This window comes from Tachyglossus aculeatus, chromosome 20, assembly GCF_015852505.1.
Source record: "Tachyglossus aculeatus isolate mTacAcu1 chromosome 20, mTacAcu1.pri, whole genome shotgun sequence".
NCBI lineage: Eukaryota > Metazoa > Chordata > Mammalia > Monotremata > Tachyglossidae > Tachyglossus > Tachyglossus aculeatus.
Genome location: NC_052085.1, coordinates 16,591,473 through 16,613,966, shown reverse-complemented (window position 1 = coordinate 16,613,966; position 22,494 = coordinate 16,591,473). Strand labels below are relative to the sequence as shown.

The following is a 22,494-nucleotide window of genomic DNA, read 5'->3' as shown; positions in this document are numbered from 1 at the left end:
TATGGAGTAGAATCATAAATTACCTTTGATTTTCTCTCCTACACGGTGCTTAATTGATTAAATACCAGTTTGTAATTTACCATTGTGGATAATTTCTCAGTTATGTACAAGCTGGATAATTGGCCTGATTTTTCACTGTGTTCCCTTTTCCAGCATCTGTTAATTATCTGCAACACCTTTACAGATTTATTAGAGTGTACTAATGACTTACTGCTGAACACCCTGTGGAAACAACCTCAGTCTTTTTTTTCTCTGTAGCCCCCCTTCCAACAACTTCTGCGAGAGTTTATCGTTAATTGCAGGGCATAACCCACGGACCTTTTTGGACCCAGTTACTCTTTCCGCCTGACTTTTCCTTGTTTCAAGCATTTTCGAGCCATTTCTCTGGGATTTGAGCTCTCTGTCAATAGAAAAATTAGCCGTCTACCATCTGAAAAACATTCCACTAATCACAGCGCAGCCTCCTTGTCTCGCACCTGGTGATGTTATTTCCAACCGAGAAGTCTCGCCATCTTCTTGGCGGCCCGGCAGAATCGGGAGGTTTTTCTGTCCTCTCAGGCCTGCGAGAACGGGTTTCACACCCTCCCAAATGGATGCTAACTCTATTCTCGTTTCACTGGCCCCATTTTCTCCTGCAGTGAGGTTCTTTGGAGCGAAATCATGACTCTCTCACCAGCCCCAGTTTAAAACTAAGGGTGCCGAGAGAAACGGGTGTTGGCTGATGTCCACTCTTAAAAAGGGCACGGAAATAACAGTTAAGCCTGTCCATTATTAAACATTATCAGGCACCATGGGGTTTCATTATTGAGTACCAAACATGTGTTATGCGAAGCAGTGAGTTTAAGCTGTTCCTTGTCTCGAAATTGAACAAAATGCAGTCAGGAGCTTCGGACAGAGCATTTGCCAAGGTAAGAAGAGCTTACAGAGTTGTGCAGTATTCAGTCAATCAATCAGTCCACCAGTGGTATTTATTGAGTGCTTACCGTGTGCATAGCATTTAGCACTAAGCATTTAGGAAAGTACAGGACAATTGAGTTGGTTGACACAATCCTGACTCTGGTATGCTGTCCTGCTTAAAGAATTACTGACTTCTATCAAGACTGTAGGAGTGAAAAAGACTTCTTCCGCCCTACGATTATTATCTTTCCATTCCAACAGTGGAATGACCCCTTTTCTGTATTTCCTCCGTAACTGAACTTCATCTCTAGACTGTAAACTTGTTATGGGCAGGGAACAGATCTGGTAATTCTGTCATATTGTACTCTTCCAAGCACTTAGTACAGTGCTGTGCACCTAGTAAGTGCTCAATAAATACCATCGATTGGTTCAGCTCTAGGCAGAGGGAAGTATTTGAAGTGGGAAAAGCAGGATTGGGGTGGGATGTGAGTGTTCTGAGTCTTTACCAGTATTGATGTTGGATTTTTTTTTTAAGATGATGGAGAAAAAGCGAATCGGTGTACGGTCCGTGATTCTAAAGGATGGCTGTCCTTTGTTTGCAGGAACTTCGGAATGCTCACAGCGAACAGCTCATGGGAATACGACGGGAGGAGGAAATGGAAATGTCTGATGATGACAGCATCGATAACCCTAATAAAAAAATGAGAACTGAAGAATCAGGTGATGCTGACAACTTTGCTTTGACAACTAGGCAAAGGGGTCTTTTCTCATCTTAGATGGGTGATAAGAAACAGAAAGTGGTTGCATCACACAGGAAATGTATTTTAATTATGCTTCTTTGAACGGCCATCATTGAATGACCTTCGTGAAGCCAAGGAATTTTAGATCGTTACCAAGAAACATAGTGCAGTGGCTACTCTTAGCAGTTTTGTTACTGCTCTCCTCCATTGTGCATAGATTCATTTGCACTTTTTCAATATCTTTTTCCCCAAATGACAGCCGCATTGTACATTAAAAAATGGATTACCAATTTTTGCCCTCAATTCACCTTTACTCATTCATTTGTACTTCAGTGAGGACCTGATAAGTGCGGACCATCGCACTAAGCACTGGGGAAGAGTACAACGGAGGGTGGATTAAACGTAATCCACATCATCTAAGAATAAGGAGTCCGTGGAGGAGGAGGGGGAGGCGGAAGGAAAACAATGTAAACCAAAAAATGATTGAAATGAAGAAAAGTCCAACAAATTGACATGGGAAAACGAGCAATCAATCAATGGTATTTATTGAGCACTTACTGTGCGCAGAGCAATCAGTCATTATCAATCAGTGGTATTTATTGAGCACAAACCCTGTACAGAGTCCTGCACTAAGCATTTGCAAGAGTGCAACACAACAGAGTTAGTAGACAAATTCCCTGCTCACAAGGAGCTTACAGTCCAGATAGATGACCACAGTGTCAACCAGAAGAGCTAAACTGAAGGGAGATATAGGGTTTATAGAAAGGTTTATGAGATTTATGGGGTTTATGAGAAGCAGTGTGGCTCAGTGGAAAGAGCCTGGGCTTTGGAGTCAGAGGTCATGGTTCAAATTCCGACTCCACCACTTGTCAGCTGTGTGACTTTGGACAAATCACTTAACTTCTCTGTGCCTCAGTTACCTCATCTGTAAAATGGGGATTAAGACTGTGAGCCCCCCTTGGGACAACCTGATAGCCTTGTATCTCCCCCAGCGCTCAGAACAGTGCTTTACATATAGTAAGCGCTTAATAAATGCCATTATTATTATTATTATAGGTTTTTCATCGCTGTGGCATGCCAATCCAATTTTCATGAAACATTCCAAATCTTTGTCTAGACTGCAGGAGTTTCTCCTTCTTCCCAATTAGACCTTCTGCCATGAAAACATTTTTTCACTGGCAAAACCCTTTAGATCTGCAAGGTACCTTTCTGAGGATTTCATAACATTGCTTTCCCTCGAAGGATCTATTCGGGTTGTGGATAGCTTATCCCTTACAAGAGTGGGCCTGATTTGTTCTCAAGCAGTTTAACCTCACAAAGTGTGCAACCAGTCAAGGAAACCAGGACTCTCAGAATATTTTCATTCTTTAATTCATCCGTTCATTTATGTTTATTGAGAGCTGGTTGTTGGAAGTACTTAATACTTGGGGAAAAACACTAGGAAAAAAAAGATACAGAAAACCTTTATTCCTGCCCTGCTTGAGATGCTAGTTGGCAAAGCTTGCCCAGTTCTTTTAATCTTCTAATTGCTCAAGGACTGTGCAAGAGGATTTTAGAGTTAAGCAGTTTTGGCCACTCTGTCAGCTCTTTCCCCACTACTCTTCTCCGATTACACTCCAGCTCACAAACTTTGTTCCTCTCAAGCCAATTTATTTGTTCTAGTCTCTTGCCCATCCTTCTCCCCGAACCCCCTCCCACTTCACGTCTGGTCTCCCCATCTTTAAGGCCCTTCTGAAATCACGTCAGGTAGAGGCCTACCTTGATCATCTCTCTATCCTATTTCCCTCTTCAGCTCCTACTTCATCACTTCCTAAGCATTTGGGAACTCACCCTACTCCCTTTACACTCTACCTGTTAATTAATTTAGCGTCTATCTCCTTGGCTATGATGGAAACCTCTTGAAGGCAGGGACCAGGTTACTAATTCTGTCATATTCTCGCAGGTGCTTAGTACAGTTCTCTGCACAAATAAGCACTCAATAAATGCTATTGATTGACTAATTGATTGAGAATCCTTGAGAAAGACTTGTAGAAGTCTTCTTCCTAGAGAAATGAATTTTTCAGTAGAGAAGTAGAAATTTTACTTTCAATGCTTAAAAGACCTTCCTTGTGTTTTATAATGAATCGGGTCTCGTCTTCCAGCTGAAGGCTTATGGGAGCGATGTGGAGTGGTTCATTGGTAAAAATTGCTGTTTGGGATTTGGGAAACCAGCAATTATGACTCTGAATTAGTCGGATCTTAATGGAAAGTATCATATTATATTCAATATCCAGATTTACTGAGTCCACAATCAATCGCAAGGATTGAGCACAAGCAGAATGCAAAAGAAGCAGTTCACATGATTCCTACCCTCAAGGGGCTCATAATTGTTGAAGGAGACAGGAGACATAAATTCACAATTACGATTTTACCTAATCAACCCCTGAGGTTAAGTTTCTGAAAGGAACCATTATTTAAAAAAAATCATGGTTGCCTGGAGATTTAGGGATGGATCTGAAATAGGAAGTTTAATTGCAGGGATTAACCATCCAAGGCACCTGGGGAATTTGGAATATCTGTGGTGGTCTGGGTAAATCTGGGAATTGGGTGGGAAGGACTTCTTGAAGAGGCCCAGTCTGGGAGTTGGGAGGTGGGACTAAAATTGAAATGTTAGTGGCAGAACTGGAGCCCACCCAAATCTCCAGGTCCTTGTATGTCTCTCCCCTTCCCATGTTCAATAATCCTGCATCATTTCCACTGCCCAATTCTGCCCATGAATTCACAGGCTTTCCAAATAGTCCACATTGCCTTGGTTCTGTAGTTAAAAGTTGACTATGTGAATAAATAAATAGATTTTGTAAAATAACAGTTCCCTGATAGGGTTTTCCGTTATAAGAGAAGCCCTGGGTAATCCTCCTGAACTACTGACACAGAAAGAGCGCAGAACGCTTGCAATTGGGGACAGCAGGTGAGAGCCCAGCCAACTTGAAATGACAACACAATCACAAAAATCTGTGACTATGCTGAGATATCCGGAATGGCCCTCAGGATATTAAGAATGGATTATAGAATCACAGTTGGGGGGAAAAAGTGTTACTGGAGAGGTATTCTTTATATAGTAACTAAAAGGCAGACAGTAGATATAAATTATAAACCCAAGAGGATAAACAAATCTGTAGCAAATAAACCAGTGGATATTCATTCAATCGTATTTATTGAGCGCTTACTGTGTGTGAAACATGGTACTAAGCGTTTGGGAAGTACAAGTTGGCAACATATAGAGACGGTCCCTGATATGTGAGGGCTGAGTTGACTGATAGCATTAGTATTTATTAAGGGCCCAGTGGGTGAAAAGCACTGAATCAAATGCTAGGACAGAGTACAAAGATAAAAATTAGAGAAGATCCCTGGCCCTTGAGGGTCTCCTGAGCTAAGAATAAGGGGGGAGGGTTGGGAACAGACACAAGGAAAGATGAAACAATTTAAAAAAAATATTAAAAGACAAGAGAGAAGTAGAAGGGCCATGGGAATTACAGTTTCATGCTTATTTCCACCTAGGTAGATCTGTGGAGGATCCAGAAGTCACTGGTTACCAGAATAATAATAATAATGGCATTTTGCTAAATGCTTACTATATGTCAGGCACTGTTTTAAGTGTTGGGCTAATCAATTTGGACACAATCGCTGTCCTACGTGGGGTTCGCAGTCTTAATCCCCGTTTTACCGATGAGGTAACTGCGGCCCAGAGACGTTAAGCGACTTGCCCGAGGTCACACGGCAGACGAGCGGAGGAGCCGGAATTAGAACTCAGGTCCTTTCCACCGAGCCACGCGTGTCAGGCGTGTGCTCTACTCTCTTCTTCACTGCAGCATCAAAGTGCTCAACTTTCAGCGGGACTTGGGCCGCTGTTCCATCCTGCCCCGCCGCCGGGAAGAGAGTATCGGGGAGCTTCAGTGACTCGCTTTCCGGGTCCAGAGGAGCTGGAGGGCGAATGGGATCATCATCATCAATCGTATTTATTGAGCGCTTACTATGTGCAGAGCACTGTACTAAGCGCTTGGGAAGTACAAATTGGCAACATATAGAGACAGTCCCTATCCAACAGTGGGCTCACAGTCTAAAAGGGGGAGACAGAGAACAAAACCAAACATACTAACAAAATAAAATAAATAGAATAGCTATGTACAAGTAAAATAAATAAATAAATAAATAAATAGAGTAATAAATATGCACAAACATATATACATATATACAGGTGCTGAGGGGAAGGGAAGGAGGTAAGAAGGGGGGATGGAGAGGGGGACGAGGGGGAGAGGAAGGAAGGGGCTCAGTCTGGGAAGACCTCCTGGAGGAGGTGAGCTCTCAGCATGGGATGACATGACCCAGGAAGTTGCAATTAGTTGGGGAAGGCCTGAGGGCAGTAGCTTTTCACCAGAGATTTCAAGGGAGCGGCGTGGCATAGTGGAAAGAGCCTAGGCTTGAGTGTCAGAGGTCGTGGGTTCTAATCCCGACTCTGCCGCTTAATTAATTAATCAAGCATTAATAAAGCACTGTTCTAAGCGTTGGGGGGGAATACAAGGTGATCAAGGTGTCCCACGTGGGGCTCACAGTCTTCATCCCCATTTTACAGAAGAGGTAACTGAGGCTCAGAGAAGTGAAGTGACTTGCCCAAGGTCACACAGCAGACGTGTGGCGGAGCCAGGATTAGAACCCATGACCTCTGACTCCTGAGCCTGTGCTCTTTCCACTGAGCCATGCGTGTCAGCAGTGTGGCCTTGGGCAAGTCATGTAACTTCTCTGTGCCTCAGTTACCTCATCTGTAAAATGGGGATGAAGACTGTGAGCACCACGTGGGACGACCTGATTACCTTCTATCTACCTGTGTGACCTTGGGCAAGTCACTTAACTTCTCTGAGCCTCAGTTGCCTCATCTGTAAAATGGGGATTAAGACTGTGAGCCTCACATGAGACAACCTGATCACTTTGTATCCCCCCAAGCACGTAGAACAGTGCTTTGCACATAGTAAGCGCTTAACAAATGCCAACATTATCATTATTATTATTACCCCAGTGCTTAGAACAGTGCTTGGCACGTAGTAAGCGCTTAACAAATACCAACATTATTATTATTATTATTATTATTATAAGGTTTAGTGAATCTGGAGGGGAAGGGTGAGAACAGTGGGTGCAAGATGGGAGAATGAATGAAGATCAGTTTTACAGAAGACAGACACATCTTAATGAGAATTTGGTTTCCTCTCATGCCACTTGTGTTGTCGAGTGGCATGTCATTTATTCATTCAGTCGTATTTGCTGAGCGCTTACTGTGTGCAGAACACTGTTCTAAGCACCGATTGGGAGCCCCCTGAAGAACAGGATTATATCTAATTCCCACCCGTGAATTCTCTCCCAGCATTGCTCTGCATACAGTAAGTGCTTAAGAAATACTATTACGTTTACCGTTACTATCACTACTACGATGTCAGGGATCAAAGGTCATTTAGTATGGACGACTCTATCATCGTCACATGATTTAATCAGCCTTCTCAGCTAGTTTGCCCCTTCTACTCACTATACAGCAGCCGCTTAGGTGTTCTGCCGTCTTCAGTTTCTTCACTTGTCCCACGCAGGAGAGTTTTGATGCTATAATCAATGCTTCAATCTTGGTGAGCTGAGGATTTTAGAGAAGCAGCGTGGCTCAGTGGAAAGAGCCCGGGCTTTGGAGTCAGAGGTCATGGGTTTGACTGCCGGCTCCACCACATGTCTGCTGTGTGACCTTGGGCAAGTCACTTAACTTCTCTGAGCCTGTTACCTCATCTGTAAAATGGAGATGAAGACGGTAAGCCCCACGGGGACAACCTGATCACCTTGTATCCCCCCCAGTGCTTAGAACAGTGCTTTGCACATAGTAAGCGCTTAACAAATGCCATCATTATTATTACCTAGCGCTTGGTAAGTACAATTTGGCAACATATAGAGATGGTCCCTACCCAACAACGGGCTCACAGTCTAGAAGGCGGAAACAGACAGCAGAACAAAACAAGTAGACATGTGTCAGTACCATTAAAATAAATAGAATTATAGATATAAACACATCATTAATAAAACAGAGTAATAAATATGTACAAATATACACAACTGCTATGGGGAGGGGAAAAGGGTAGGTTGGGGGGGCTTAGCCTGGGAAGGCCTCCTGGAGGAGGTGAGCTCTCAGTAGGGCTTTGAAGGGAGGAAGGGAGCTAGTTTGGCAGATTTTTGGAGGGAGGGCATTCCAGGCCAGGGGAAGGACGTGGGCCGGGGGTTGATGGCGGGACGGGTGAGAACGAGGCCTGGTGAGAAGGTTAGCCGCGGCAGAGTGCGGGCTGGGCTGGAGAAGGAGAGAATGGAGGAGAGGTAGGAGGGGGCGAGGTGATGGACAGCTTTCTTGAGGACTTTGCTTTGGCACTGTGTAAGAACAAGGGCATCACTTTCATTGTGCCTCCTTACCACCCCTAGATAGTTTGCAGTATTGTTTACCTTAAGGAACAGTCCCTTTTCCTGAATTACCTACGTTTATTCTTTTCTCAGGAAAACCAGAAAACCCTCCTCACTTGAACCTCTACTTCCCCCCTGCACCTAAAGGTGCAGTTATTAAAATAACTAATAAAAAATGAAACCTAGTGCTTTGATTTGCCTAAATTTAACCAACTCTCCTTCCATAATCGAGGCAAATTTCATTTTTCCGTAACAAAGTTTCCGTTACAAAATATCCGTTAGGTGGTAACACTTCCGATGAAGCCAGGGCTCTCGGAGCCGTCATTTCCAGGTAGATGTAGAAGCAGCTTGGCTCAGTGGAAAGAGCCCGGGCTAGGGAATCAGAGGTCAATTCCGGCTCCACCACGTGTCTGCTGTGTGACCTTGGGCAAGTCACTTCACTTCTCTGAGCCTCAGTGACCTCATCTGTAAAATGGGGATTAAAACCGTGAGCCCCACGTGGCACAACCTGATCACCTTGTATCCCCCCCAGCACTTAGAACAGTAAGTGCTTAACAAATGCCATCATCATTTCTTTACATATTATGTAGAAGAAACGGAGCACATCATAAGAGTGGATTTGAGTATGCAGTTTTTAGTGATACTTCAATTGAAATTTGTATCAGTTTTTCAGAGGGCAAGCTGTGACCATTTTGTAACTTGCCTAAAACAGGACAGGAATGCCAACAAGTTTGATAACCTCAGTCCTCAGCCCCGTTGGATACCATGTCGAGGGAAAAAAAGCATCATTATAGGCAAATTACAGGCACACAAGGCAGAGCAAAACCAAGAATCCAAGCCAGCTCTCTAGAGCGAGCCAAGTCCTTTCCCTTCATCCCGAGGTAACTGAGAAGAAACCCAGAGTTCCAAGAAAAAATTCATTCAATATCGTATTTATGGAGCGCTTACTGTGTGCAGAGCACTGTACTAAGCGCTCCTGGAGAACTTTGTACCCTCTAAGAGAGTCTGCAGGAACAAATTATCTGAGTTCGTGAACCCTAAAAATACTCTTGGGCCCAAGTTAAGCGGAAGTGTCCAGCTGAAAAGAAGCCTGTCTGAAATAGACAAATAATCCAGGGCAAACTCTTTGGGGGACATAAATATAAATATCCACGTAATTCGTGTACACAGCCTAAATTCTAAGAAGCAATTTTTGTTGAAATGGTGCAAGCACGAACGTTGGCGTAAACTTCAGGGCCGTTTGTATGGCCCGACGTGCTGCAATGATATGCATCTTACCCAAGGAACTCAATCCAATGGAAAAAACACTGTGGTGGGACTCAGAATGCCTGGGTTCTAGCCAGGATCTACCACTGTAGGACTTTGAAAATGTCACTGGACCCCTTTTTAGCTCAGCCTCTCTTCTGTAAAATAATAATAATATAATAAGACCCGCCTTCCTTAACTTCCATTGATGTTGTGAGGACAAAGAAGGCAATATTAATGAAAATGCTTTAGAAGGAAAGCTGCAGCGGTAATGAACAATGTGACCATTTTCCTTATCATTTCCATTAATATAATAATAAAAATAATGGCATTTATTAAGCGCTTACTGTGTGCAAAGCACTGTTCTAAGCGCTGGATATGTGCTATGGAGATCGACATTGAGTCTAACTGAAATCTGTTAGGTTTGGAACCAAATATCTTCACTTCTTGAAGAGCTGCAGATTTGACACATAACCTCTCAACATATTTGAGAAGCAGCGTGGCTCAGTGGAAAGAGCCCGGGCTTTGGAGTCAGAGGTCATGGGTTCAAATGCCGGCTCCGCCAATTGTCAGCTGGGTGACTTTGGGCAAGTCACTTCACTTCTCTGGGCCTCAGTTCCCTCATCTGTAAAATGGGGATTAAGACTGTGAGCCCTCTGTGGGACAACCTGATCACCTTGTAACCTCTCCAGCGCTTAGAACAGTGCTTTGCACATAGTAAGTGCTTAATAAATGCCATCATTATTATTATTATTATTATTTGATGCCCTCCTAGATTTCCTCTCTGTTCTGCCTCTATACAGTTACCAAGTTCCTGGCATCCTCTTGGTCTGCTGTGGCTCCCTGCCAGGACTGAATGACTTTTCACTTCTGGTTTGGGAAATTTTGGGACAGTCCGACAGCAAAAATTCTTCCTGGTCCTTTGACCCACATATATGTGCTAAAGATGAGGCTTCTGCTAATGAATAAGGAAAGAAAGAGAGGAGAAAGCAAAAGGGAGGGAGAGGGAGAAAGAGTGGAAAACAGGGGGAAAGAAGAGAAAGAGTGTGTAAGAAAGAGAGATGAGAGAGAGTGTGGAAAGTTTTGCCAGAGAGGGGAAAGGGAGAGGGAGGTAGAGGGAGAAAGTGGAAAAGAGGGGGAAAGAAGAGAAAGAGTGTGTAAGAAAGAGAGATGAGAGAGAGAGAGTGTGTGGAAAGCTTTGCCAGAGAGGGGAAAGAGAGAGGGAGGGAGAGGGAGAAAGTGGAAAAGAGGGGGAAAGAAGAGACAGTGTGTAAGAAAGAGAGATGAGAGAGAGAGTGTGGAAAGTTTTGCCTGTTTTGTTTTGTTGTCTTTCTCCCCCTTCTAGGCTGTGAGCCCGTTGTTGGGTAGGGAACCGTCCCTACATGTTGCCGACTTGTACTTCCCAAGCGCTTAGTACAGTGCTCTGCACACAGTAAGCGCTCAATCAATACAATTGAATGAATATCACAGTATGAGAAATTCTGCTCATTTTAAATACAAATATTCCTGCCACTGACAAAATAGCAACTATCTAAATTTATCACAGTAATTTACTGACAGATGAGTGCGGTAACTTGACACCAAATTTGTGGAAAACTACACTTACCAAAAAAATTCCTGCCCTGATGCCTCTTCCTTTTTTATAATGTTCACTGCGTGTGGCGGTTTATGCTAGACATAGGCATTAGCAGCTCTGCTTTTGGCATATCCGAGGGAGAAAATTGTCTTAGGGTCCATTCTGGAACACTAATGACGTCAGGATGAGGGGGAGTGTTTCTCCTGGCAGAATGTTCTTGTTAGATTGCATTCTGCACTGGCTCCAATATGCTTTGCTTATTAAGTTCATCCAGCGTAATAAGGGAACTGAAGAAAAAAATAGGGGTTGATATGTTGGGATTTTCATTTAAAGGATGTTTTTGGGGGGTGAGATTTGCTCAGCCTTTAATCTGTTTAATCTCCGAGACGGTTTGTCAGCCTAAACTCACTCCCTGAGCAAAGGATGTTGAGGGTCCTGACTTTGGGGGTCAGAAAGTTTTTCGTTCTTTTTTTCCCCCCACACGCAACACTGGATAACCAGATAGAAAGCCTTCAAATTAATTCCCTGAGCCCAGACCCAATCCAAGATGCTTAGAGATAGTAGAGAAGCAGCGTGGCTCAGTGGAAAGAGCCCAGGCTTTGGAGTCAGAGGTCATGGGTTCAAATCCCAGCTCTGCCACTTGTCAGCTGTGTGTGACTTTGGGCAAATCACTTAACTTCTCTGAGCCTCAGTTCCCTCATCTGGAAAATGGGGATTAAGACTGTGAGCCCCACTTGGGTCAACCTGATAACCTTGTATCTACCCAAGCGCTTAGATCGGTGCTTGCAGATGGTAAGCGCTTAACAAATACCATTATTATTAGTATCATTATTATTATTACTATGCTTACATTCCCTTTGTTGAACCCAGGATCGCTTGGTAAAGAACAGAAGCCCCAGGACAAACCAGTCAATCAGTTACTCAGATTTACGAAGCGCCTACTGTGTGCAGAGCACTGTACTAAGCACTTGGGAGAGTACAATTTAACAGAGTTGTTAGACACATTCCTCAGCACTTAGAACAGTGTTTTGCATATAGTAAGTGCTTAATAAATACCATTAAAAAAATGAATTTACAGTCTAGAGGGCCTGGGATCAGCTCTATAAAATTAGATTCAGAGGGGAACCTAATCTGCTCAGCAAATTACCCTTTTGTACTAACTGCTACTAACTGCCACTTGTCAGCTGTGTGACTTTGGATAAGTCACTTCACTTCTCTGAGCCTCCGTTACCCCATCTGTAAAATGGGGATTAAGACTGTGAGCCCTAAGTGGGACAACCTGATAACCGATCTACTAGCGCTTAGAACAATGCTTGGCACATAGGAGGCACTTAACAAATACCATAATTATTAATTCAGGACCGATATCCTAAAAACATGAGGTGGATGGAATAAAATAATAATAATAGTAATTGTGACGTGTGTTAAGTTCAGTGTTTAAACACTGTTCTAAGCATTAGGGTAGATAGAAGATAATCAGGTTGGACACAGTCACTGTACCACCTGGGGTTCACAGACTAAGGGAGAAATGGAGTGACAGAAATGTAAAATGATCTGCGCTGGATCCCACAGTACACAAGTGATGGAGCCTGAATTAGAACTCAGATCTTTTGACTTCCAGGCACATACGCTTCTCCTTTAGGCCCTGGTGCTTCTAATAATAATGATGGCATTTGTTAAGCGCTTACTATGTGCAAAGCACTGCTCTAAGCCCTGGGGGGGATACAAGGTGATCAGGTTGTCCCACGTGGGGCTCACAGTCTTAATCCCTGTTTTACAGATGAGGTAACTGAGGCTCAGAGAAGTTAAATGACTTGCCCAAGGTCACACAGCAGACATATTTCTGTTTCCAGAGAAACGACCGATCCCTCATTTGTTTTCTCAGGTGTCCTCAATACTGTCGACCACCCCCTTTTCCTGAAAACATTATCCAACCTCAGCTTCACTGGCACTATTCTCTCCTGGTTCTTCTCCTGTCCCTCTGGCTGCCCATTCTCGATCGCTTTTGTGGGCTTCCTCTCTCCTTTAACTTTGGGCTCATTTAACTTTGGGCTCATGAGGGACTCATGGCTCATTTCTGTGTCCCCTTCTATTCTCCATCTCCACACACTCCCTTGGAGAACTCATTCGCTCCCGTGGCTTCAACTAACGCCTCTATCATCATCATCATCAATTGTATTTATTGAGCGCTTACTATGTGCAGAGCACTGTACTAAGCGCTTGGGAAGCACAAATTGGCAACAAATAGAGACAGTCCCTACCCAACAGTGGGCTCACAGTCTAAAAGGGGGAGACAGAGAACAAAACCAAACATACTAACAAAATAAAATAAATAGAATAGATATGTACAAATAAAATAAATAAATAAATAGAGTAAAAGATATGTACAAACATATATGCATATATGCAGGTGCTGTGGGGAAGGGAAGGAGGTAAGATGGGGGGGATGGAGAGGGGGACGAGGGGGAGAGGAAGGAAGGGGCTCAGTCTGGGAAGGCCTCCTGGAGGAGGTGAGCTCTCAGCAGGGCCTTGAAGGGAGGAAGAGAGCTAGCTTGGCGGATGGGCAGAGGGAGGGCATTCCAGGCCCAGGGGATGACGTGGGCCGGGGGTCGATGGCGGGACAGGCGAGAGCGAGGTACGGGGAGGAGATCAGCGGTGGAGGAGCGGAGGGTGTGGACTGGGCTGTAGAAGGAGAGAAGGGTGGTGAGGTAGGAGGGGGCGAGGTGATGGACAGCCTTGAAGCCCAGGGTGAGGAGTTTCTGCCTGATGCGCAGATTGATTGGTAGCCACTGGAGATTTTTGAGGATGCAGATGATTCCCGAATCAACATGTTTAGCCCTGATCACAATCTCTCTCTGCAGTCTCACATTTCCTTGTGCCTTCAAAACATCTTTACCTGGATTTCCTGCCAATCACCTGAACATGTCCAAAACAGAACTCCTTATCCCCCCACCCACACCCTGTCCTCCCGGTGATATTCCCATCAATATGCACAGCACGACGAACCATCCTTTCTCACATGCCCTGTCATTAAACCTTCACATTCAATCTATCACTAAATCCTGTAGGCTCAACCTTCGTAATATTGCTAAAATCCCTTCCAACCAAACTCCTACTTATCCCATCCCACTTTGATTCCAGAATCAGCCTTTTTGTTGACCTCCCCGCCTCCTGTCTCTCCCCATTCCAGTCCATACTTCACTCTGCTGCCCAAATCGTTTTTGTACGAAAACTTTAAGTCCCTGTTTCCCCCACTCCTCAAGAACCTCCAGTAATTGCCCATCCGCCTCCACGTTAAACAGAAAATCCTTACCATTGTGGTTAAAGCACTCAATCACCTTGTTCCCTTCTACCTCACCTTTCTGCCAGCCAGCCTGTACACTCCATTTCTGTCATGCTAATCTACTCTCTGTACCTTGATCTCATCTGTTTTGCCCCTGACCTCTTCCCCATGTCCCACCTCTGGCCTGGAATGCCCTCCTTCCTCGTATCCGACCGACAATTATTCTCCCTACCTTCAAAGCTTTATTGAAGGCACGTCTCCTCCGAGTGGCCTGCCCTGACAAAGTCCTCCTTTCCACTTCTTCCATTCCCTTCTGCATCATCCTCATCATCATCAGAAGCAGCGTGGCTCAGCAGAAAGAGCCCGGGCTTTGGAGTCAAAGGTCGTGGGTTCAAATCCCGGCTCCATCAATTGTCAGCTGTGTGACTTTGGGCAAGTCACTTAACTTCTCTGTGCCTCAGTTACCACATCTGGAAAATGGGGATTAAAGACTGTGAGCCCACTGTGGGACAACCTGATCACCTTGTAACTTCCCCAGCGCTTAGAACAGTGCTTTTTATTTTATTTTGTTAGTATGTTTGGTTTTGTTCTCTGTCTCCCCCTTTTAGACTGTGAGCCCACTGTTGGGTAGGGACTGTCTCTATATGTTGCCAATTTGTACTTCCCAAGCGCTTAGTACAGTGCTCTGCACGTAGTAAGCGCTCAATAAATATGATTGATGATGATGATAGTAAGTGCTTAATAAATGCCATCATTATTATTATTATTATCCTGATTTGCTCCCTTTATTCACCAACCCCCAAACCGCCTCAGCCCCACAGCACTTACGTACACATCCATTATTTTTTTATTTGTATTAATGTCTGTTTCCCACTCTCTACTGAAAGTTCAGTTATATTGGACTCTCCCAAGTGCTTAGTACAGTGCTCTGCACACAGGAAGACCTCATTATATACAATTGATTGATTAACTGATCTGTGGTCTCTTGTTCCTAGAGCCTGGATTCATTCATTCATTCAGTCGTATTTATTGAGTGCGTATTGTGTGCAGAGCACTGTACTAAGCGCTTGGGAAGTACAAATTGGCAACATATAGAGACGGTCCCTACGCAACAGTGGGCTCACAGTCTTGATCCTGGGAAAACTTGGATTTCCCTCTCTCATCCCATTTCCCTGATCAACAGACAGCTCTTTTTCTCCAGGCCAGTGTACCTTTCTATCAGATGTGTTCAGAAGCAGCGTGGCTCAGTGGAAAGAGCCCGGGCTTTGGAGTCAGAGGTCGTGGGTTCAAATCCCGGCTCCGCCAACTGTCAGCTGTGGGACTTTGGGCAAGTCACTTCACTTCTCTGGGCCCCAGTTCCCTCATCTGTAAAAAGGGGACTAAGACTGTGAGCCCCATGTGGGACAACCTGATCACCTTGTAACCTCCCCAGCGCTTAGAACAGTGCCATGCACATAGTAAGTGCTTAATAAATGCCATTATTATTATTATTATTATTCAGAACTAATTTAGTGCCTTGGATTAATTAGCTGTTAATTAGCTCACCGGGCATGAATAGCTCTTCTCAAGACCTGAATGTGTGGGGAGTCATTTAAGGGGCAGCATGAAAGGTCATCAGAACCCAAATTAATTTTACGAACAGGGGTCCTTCATCTGAAGACTTTATTTAAGAAAATATCTTCCCTCTCCGCTGTTGTACTCAGGGTGTGCATTACAGGCTATTATGAAGTTGCATCTCTGTAGATTCTTTTTCCGTATGAAGACATGTATCTGTCACTTTCCACTTGGTCTTAAAATATTGTTAACATCTTGTACAGACCAGTGAAATGTCCAGCCGTATTTCAACCACCACTTAAAAAGAAGCAGAATTTGACTCAGTATATATTTTCCCATAGATATCCCTCTGTGTTTCACATTTCTTCATGCCTCTCATAATTTTTCAGTTTTGAAGAGAGCAGTTATCATGTATTTGCATTTCAGGTCATTATGTCTAAATTAGTTTGACATTTTGTCCAGGTTACAATTTCCCATCCCCCTAATCCAACTATATTGATTCTCAATTCGATTTCTTTTTAATAATAATAATAATAATAATGATGGCATCTGTTAAGCGCTTACTCTGTGCAAAGCTTGGGGGGATACAATGGGATCAAAGTGTCCCACGGTGGGCTCACAGTCCCCCATTTTACAGATGAGGTAACTGAGGCTCAGAGAAGTTAAGTGACTTGCCCAAGGTCGCACAGCAGACAAGTGGCAGGGCAGGGATTCGAACCCATAACCTCTGACTCCAAAGCCCGTGTTCTTTCCACTGAGCCACGCTGCTTCTCGGTTTCCAGTTTCAGTTTCCCCAGAAGAGATTTTCTTAGATATTTGTAAGAAAGATGTAAAATAAAACAAAATACATGATACAGTTGTAATGCATTACTTGAAAACAGAACTGCATTGTCAATGGCTGTATTGTGGAGTACATTTTCCTGTAGATTTACAGTGTTATAAATTGAGACCCAGTCCAACCCTTTGGGAAAAATCTGAAATTCCTTGCTGCGCTGTGTACTGTGACATTAAACATCACTAAACTACTTTATAATATTTGTTAAAATAACTCAGATTTTAGCATCACAACGTTAAGTAGAGGAGTAGTAGTGGTACATTCACGAATTTTGGCAGGAGGCTGTACAAATAGGCTCTTGTCTCACTGACTGAATAATTTGTGTAATTTAGATCCTTCTAGTCTGTATGAAGTACCGACACTTTTGAATACCTCTTCATACTCTTGTACTCATCTCTCTTCAGTTGCTTTTATAAATTCGTTTGCTTTCCTTGGAATTAATTCAAGATTTCTTCATCACAAAATTTTCAGTGGTCATGGGAGGGCCCTAACTTCATCTGTGCATCTGTGCATTATTAATTAAAATAATTAATTGATTATTTTAATCACAACTTCTGAATTTCTGGAGTGTGTGTGTGTCAGAGTGTGGCTGGAACCTCAAATATACCTGGATCTCTTAAGTCCCAGCTCTTCGCTGAACCAAACTTTCTTTAATCTTTCATTCAATCACATTTATTGAGCGCTTACTGTGTGCAGAGCACTGTACTAAGCATTTAATCTTGTGAATAGTATACCTGGTGAGTTTTTTTCACAAAAACTGTGAGAGTAGCGTGGCCTAATGGAAAGAGTCAGAGGACCTGGTTTCTAATCCTGCCTCCACCATTTAACTGCTGTGTGATCTTGGGCAAGTCACGTAACTTCTCTGGGCTTCAGATGGCTTAAAAATGGTAAAATGGCAATTAAGCTGTGAGCCCCAAGTTGAACATTGATTTTATCCAATCTGATTATGTTGTTTCTGCCCCAGCGTTTAGTACAGTGCCTGGCACATGGTAAGCGCTTAACAAATACCATAAAATAAAATAAAAAAACCGTTCACTAAAGGTCAGGCCTTAAATCTGAATTATTATTACATAGTTTGCAGCATGAAGGGAAAATGAAGATTGCTGAAAACCGAGAAACAGTTAAACTTAGTTAATAAATGTGAAAGTCTAGCTTTCACAGATAAAAAAACTGGTCACTAAAGTTCAGGCCTTAAATATGAATTACTTAAGTTTGCAGCATGAAGGGAAAATGGAGATTGCTGAAAACCTAGAAACTGTTAAACTTAGTTAATAAATGTGACAGTCTAGCTTAGACAGATAAAAAAAACTGGACTAAAGTTCAGGCCTTAAATATGAATTACTTAGTTTGCAGCATGAAGGGAAAATGCAGGTTGCTGAAAACCGAGAAACCGTTAAACTTAGTTAATAAATGCGAAATCTATTTCTTGAGAAAATGTTATCTTGAATGAAAGTCTGGGAAAAAATGAGCTCTTTGTCCTCTCTCCTGCTGCAGTGAAGTGGACGCAACATGCAGTCTCATAGGAAAAAAAAGATTTTTCCGAATTTACGCTGCATCCCCTAGGCGTAAACCTTTATAAATCTCCACAGCTCTTATTAGAAGGCGCTACCCAGTGTAGACACTCAAATAAATCGTGTTGCTTCTAATGTTCTAAATACAGGCACGACTATTCCCTGTCATCATGAGAATTCATTGTGGAGGGCATTCTGTTGTTGCCTTTTTTGTTGTTGGTGTAATTTCTCACTCCCAGTATCAATCAATCAATCAATCGTATTTATTGAGCGCCTACTGTGTGCAGAGCACTGTACTAAGCGCTTGGGAAGTCCAAGTTGGCAACATATAGAGACGGTCCCCACCCAACAGCGGGCTCACAGTCTAGAAGGGGGAGACAGAGAACAAAATAAAACATGTTAACAAAATTAAATAGAATGGATATGTACAAGTAAAATAAATAGAGTAATAAATATGTACAAACATATATACATATATACAGGTATCTCAAGAGGAGATCTCCTGGCGTCTCTCAAAGTCCACCGCCCTGGACCTCGCCTTACCCCTTCCTTTCCTCCTTCCCTGACCACCATCTTCAACTGTTTGCTCTCCAGTGGCTTTTTTCCCCACTGCATTCATTCATTCAATCATCATCATCAATCGTATTTATTGAGCGCTTACTGTATGCAGAGCACTGTACTAAGCGCTTGGGAAGTACAATTTGGCAGCATATAGAGACAGTCCCTACCCAACAGTGGGCTCACAGTCTAAAAGTGGGCTCACAGTCTAAAATTCTAAAATTCAATCGTATTTATTGAGCGCTTGCTGTGTGCAGGGCACTGTACTTAGCGCTTGCAAAGTACAGTACAGCGATGGATTATGTGTTGGTGGAGGGAAGCAGCGGGGCTCAGTGGAAAGAGCCCGGGCTTGGGAATCAGAGGTCGTGGGTTCAAGTCCCGGCCCTGCCGATTGCCAGTTTTGTGACTTGGGGCAAGGCACTTCACTTCTCTGGGCCTCAGTGACCTCATCTGTAAAATGGAGGTTAAGACTGTGAGCCCCCCGTGGGACAACCTGATCACCTTGTGTCTACCTCAGTGCTTAGAACAGTGCTTTGCACATAGTAAGCGCTTAATAAATGCCATCATTATTATTCCCTTCTAGACTGTGAGCCCACTGTCGGGTAGGAACCGTCTCTATATGTTGCCGACTTGTACTTCCCATGCGCTTAGTACAGTGCTCTGCACACAGTAAGCGCTCAGTAAATATGACTGAATGAATGAATAAAGAGAAGCAGCATGGCTTGGTAGGAAAGAGCCCAGGCTTTGGAGTCAGAGGTCATGGGTTCAAATCCCAGCTCCAGCACTTGTCTGCGGTGTGACCTTGGGCAAGTCCCTGCAAGTCTCAAGGCCCTGCTGAGAGCTCACCTCCTCCAGGAGGCCTTCCCAGACTGAGCCCCTTCCTTCCTCTCCCCCTCGCCCCCCTCTCCATCCCCCCATCTTACCTCCTTCCCTTCCCCACAGCACCTGTATATATGTATATATGGTTGTACATATTTATTACTCTATTTATTTATTTATTTATTTATTTTACTTGTACATTTCTATCCTATTTATTTTATTTTGTTGGTATGTTTGGTTCTGTTCTCTTTCTCCCCCTTTTAGACTGTGAGCCCACTGTTGGGTAGGGACTGTCTCTATGTGTTGCCAATTTGTACTTCCCAAGCGCTTAGTACAGTGCTCTGCACATAGTAAGCGCTCAATAAATACGATTGATTGATTGATTGATTGAAGTCACTTCACTTCTCTGTGCCTCAGTTCCCTCATCTGTAAAATGGGGATGAAGACTGTGAGCCCCCCAGGGGACAACCTGATCACCTTGTAACCTCCCCAGTGCTTAGAACAGTGCTTTGCATACAGTAAGCACTTAATAAATACCATTATCATTATTAATATTATTATTATTATTAAAGAGAGACAATCCCTAGCCACAAAAGGGTTTCAGTCCGGGGCGAGGGGGAGACAGACATCAAAATAAGCAGAAGGTGGGACGTTATGGAGAGGGTATCCAGCGCTTAGAACAGTGCTTGGCACATAGTAAGCGCTTAACAAGTGCCATAATTATTATTAACCAGGCATCAATATAAACAAATAGAATTATAGATGTATATATATAAGTGCTGTGGTGTGGGAAGGGGGGGGGAAGAGCAATGAGAGTAAGTCGAGGTGACTCTGTACTAGCCTTCCTTCCTTAATGTGAAAGTTCGTGTCCTCCATTCATTCGTCAATCGTATTTATTGAGCGCTTTCTGTATGCAGAGCACTGTACTAAGTGCTTGGGAAGTACAATCTGTACTCTCAACCAATGCATGTCTCTTGCCACTCTGTTGTTAATGGTATTTATTAAGCACTTACTATGTTTCAGGAACTGTACTAAGTGCTGGGGGAGATACCAGATATTTGATATCCAACTCCCACCTAGGGCTCACAGTTCAGTTCATTCATTCATTGATTCATTCAATCGTATTTATTGGGCGCTTACTGTATGGAGAGCACTGTACTAAGCACTTGGGAAGTACAATCCACACTCTCCACCAATGCACCTCTCTTGCCACCCTATTTTTAATGGTATTTATTAAGCACTTACTATGTTTCAGGAACTGTACTAAGTGCTGGGAGAGATACCAGATATTTGGTATCCAATTCCCACCTAGGGCTCACAGTTCAGTTCGTTCATTCATTGATTCATTCAATCATATTTATTGAGCGCTTACTCTATGCAGAGCGCTGTACTAAGGGCTTGGGAAGTACAATCCACACTCTCCACCAATGCACCTCTCTTGCCACTCTATTTTTAATGGTATTTATTAAGCACTTACTATGTTTCAGGAACTGTACTAAGTGCTGGGGGAGATACCAGATATTTGGTATCCAATTCCCACCTAGGGCTCACAGTTCAGTTCATTCATTCATTGATTCATTCAATCAATCAATCAATCGTATTTATTGAGTGCTTACTGTGTGCAGAGCACTGTACTAAGCGCTTGGGAAGTACAAGTTGGCGACATAATCGCAACGCAACACAATCACAACACAACAATCACAACAATTTCCGTCTCCATTTTACAGATGAGGTGGCTGAGGCACAGAGAAGTGACTTGCCAAAGGTCACTTAGAAGACACGTGGTGGAGCTGGGATTAGAATAATAATAAATGTTATTTATTATTACTATTATCAGTTTATTAATGCTATAATAATAATACTATCTGTTAAGCGCTGAGAGAAACAGCTTGGCCTAGGGGATAGGTCACAGGCCTGGGGGTCAGGAGGAGCTGGGTTCGAATCCCAGCTCTGCCACTTGTCTGCCGTGTGATCTTGGGTAGGTCACTTCACTTAATAATAATAATGGCATTTATTAAGCGCTTACTATGTGCAAAGCACTGTTCTAAGCGCTGGGGAGGTTCCAAGATGATCAGGTTGTCCCACAGGGGGCTCACAGTCTTCATCCCCATTTTTCAGATGAGGGAACTGAGGCCTAGAGAAGTGACTTGCCCAAAGCCACGCAGCTGACAAGTGGCGGAGCCGGGATTCGAACCCAGGACCTCTGACTCCAAAGCCCATGCTCTTTCCACTGAGCCACACTGCTTCTCTATGCCTCAGTTACATCATCTGTAAAATGGGGATTAAGACTGTGAGTCCCATGTGGGATAAGGACTGTGTCCAACCTGATTTGTTTGTATCCACCCCAGCGCTTAGTCCAGTGCTTGACACATAATAGGTGCTTATCAAGTACCACGATTATTATTACTATGTGTCAGGCGATGTATTAAGCGCGCGGATGGATCAAAGTAAATTGATTTGGACTCGTTCCCTGTCCTATATGGGGTTTATAGTCTCAATCCCTATTTTACAGATGAGGCAACTGAGGCCCAGAGAAGTGAAGTGACTTACCCAAGGTCACGCAGCAGACAAGTGGTGGAGCTGGGATTAGAACCCAGCTCCTCCCAATTCCCAGACCCGGGCTTTATCCACTGTGTCACGCTGGGTTTGGAGATGTGATTTTAGTAAGGATTTGAATTTTGGGAGTGTGGAGGTATGTCAGATATGAAGGGGATGGGGGTTCCAAGACAGAGGGAGGAGATGGGCAAGGGATCAGCAGCAAGACTCAGAGAAGCGGCGTGGCTCAGTGGAAAGAGCCCGGGCTTTGGAGTCAGAGGTCATGGGTTCAAGTCCCGGCTCCGCCAATTGTCAGCTGTGTGACTTTAGGCAAGTTGCTTAACTTCTCTGTGCCTCAGTTACCTCATCTGTAAAATGGGGATGAAGACCGTGAGTCCCTCATGGGACAACCTGATCATCTTGTACCCCTCAAGCGCTTAGAACAGTGCTTTGCATATAGCAAGTGCTTAACAAATCCCCCAATTTTT

The 22,494-nt window shown here is 43.7% G+C and overlaps 1 protein-coding gene across 5 annotated transcripts in view; it reads left to right on the top strand.

Moving 5' to 3' along the window:
• Positions 1 to 22,494, top strand: part of ENOX1 (ecto-NOX disulfide-thiol exchanger 1) — a 488,154-nt gene that overhangs the window by 355,068 nt on the left and 110,592 nt on the right. For all 5 annotated transcript variants that reach the window (XM_038762016.1, XM_038762019.1, XM_038762018.1 and 2 more), the window contains exon 10: positions 1,500 to 1,617. In XM_038762016.1, coding sequence (XP_038617944.1) covers positions 1,500 to 1,617 — 118 coding nt within the window. The remainder of the gene's footprint in view (positions 1 to 1,499; positions 1,618 to 22,494) is intronic.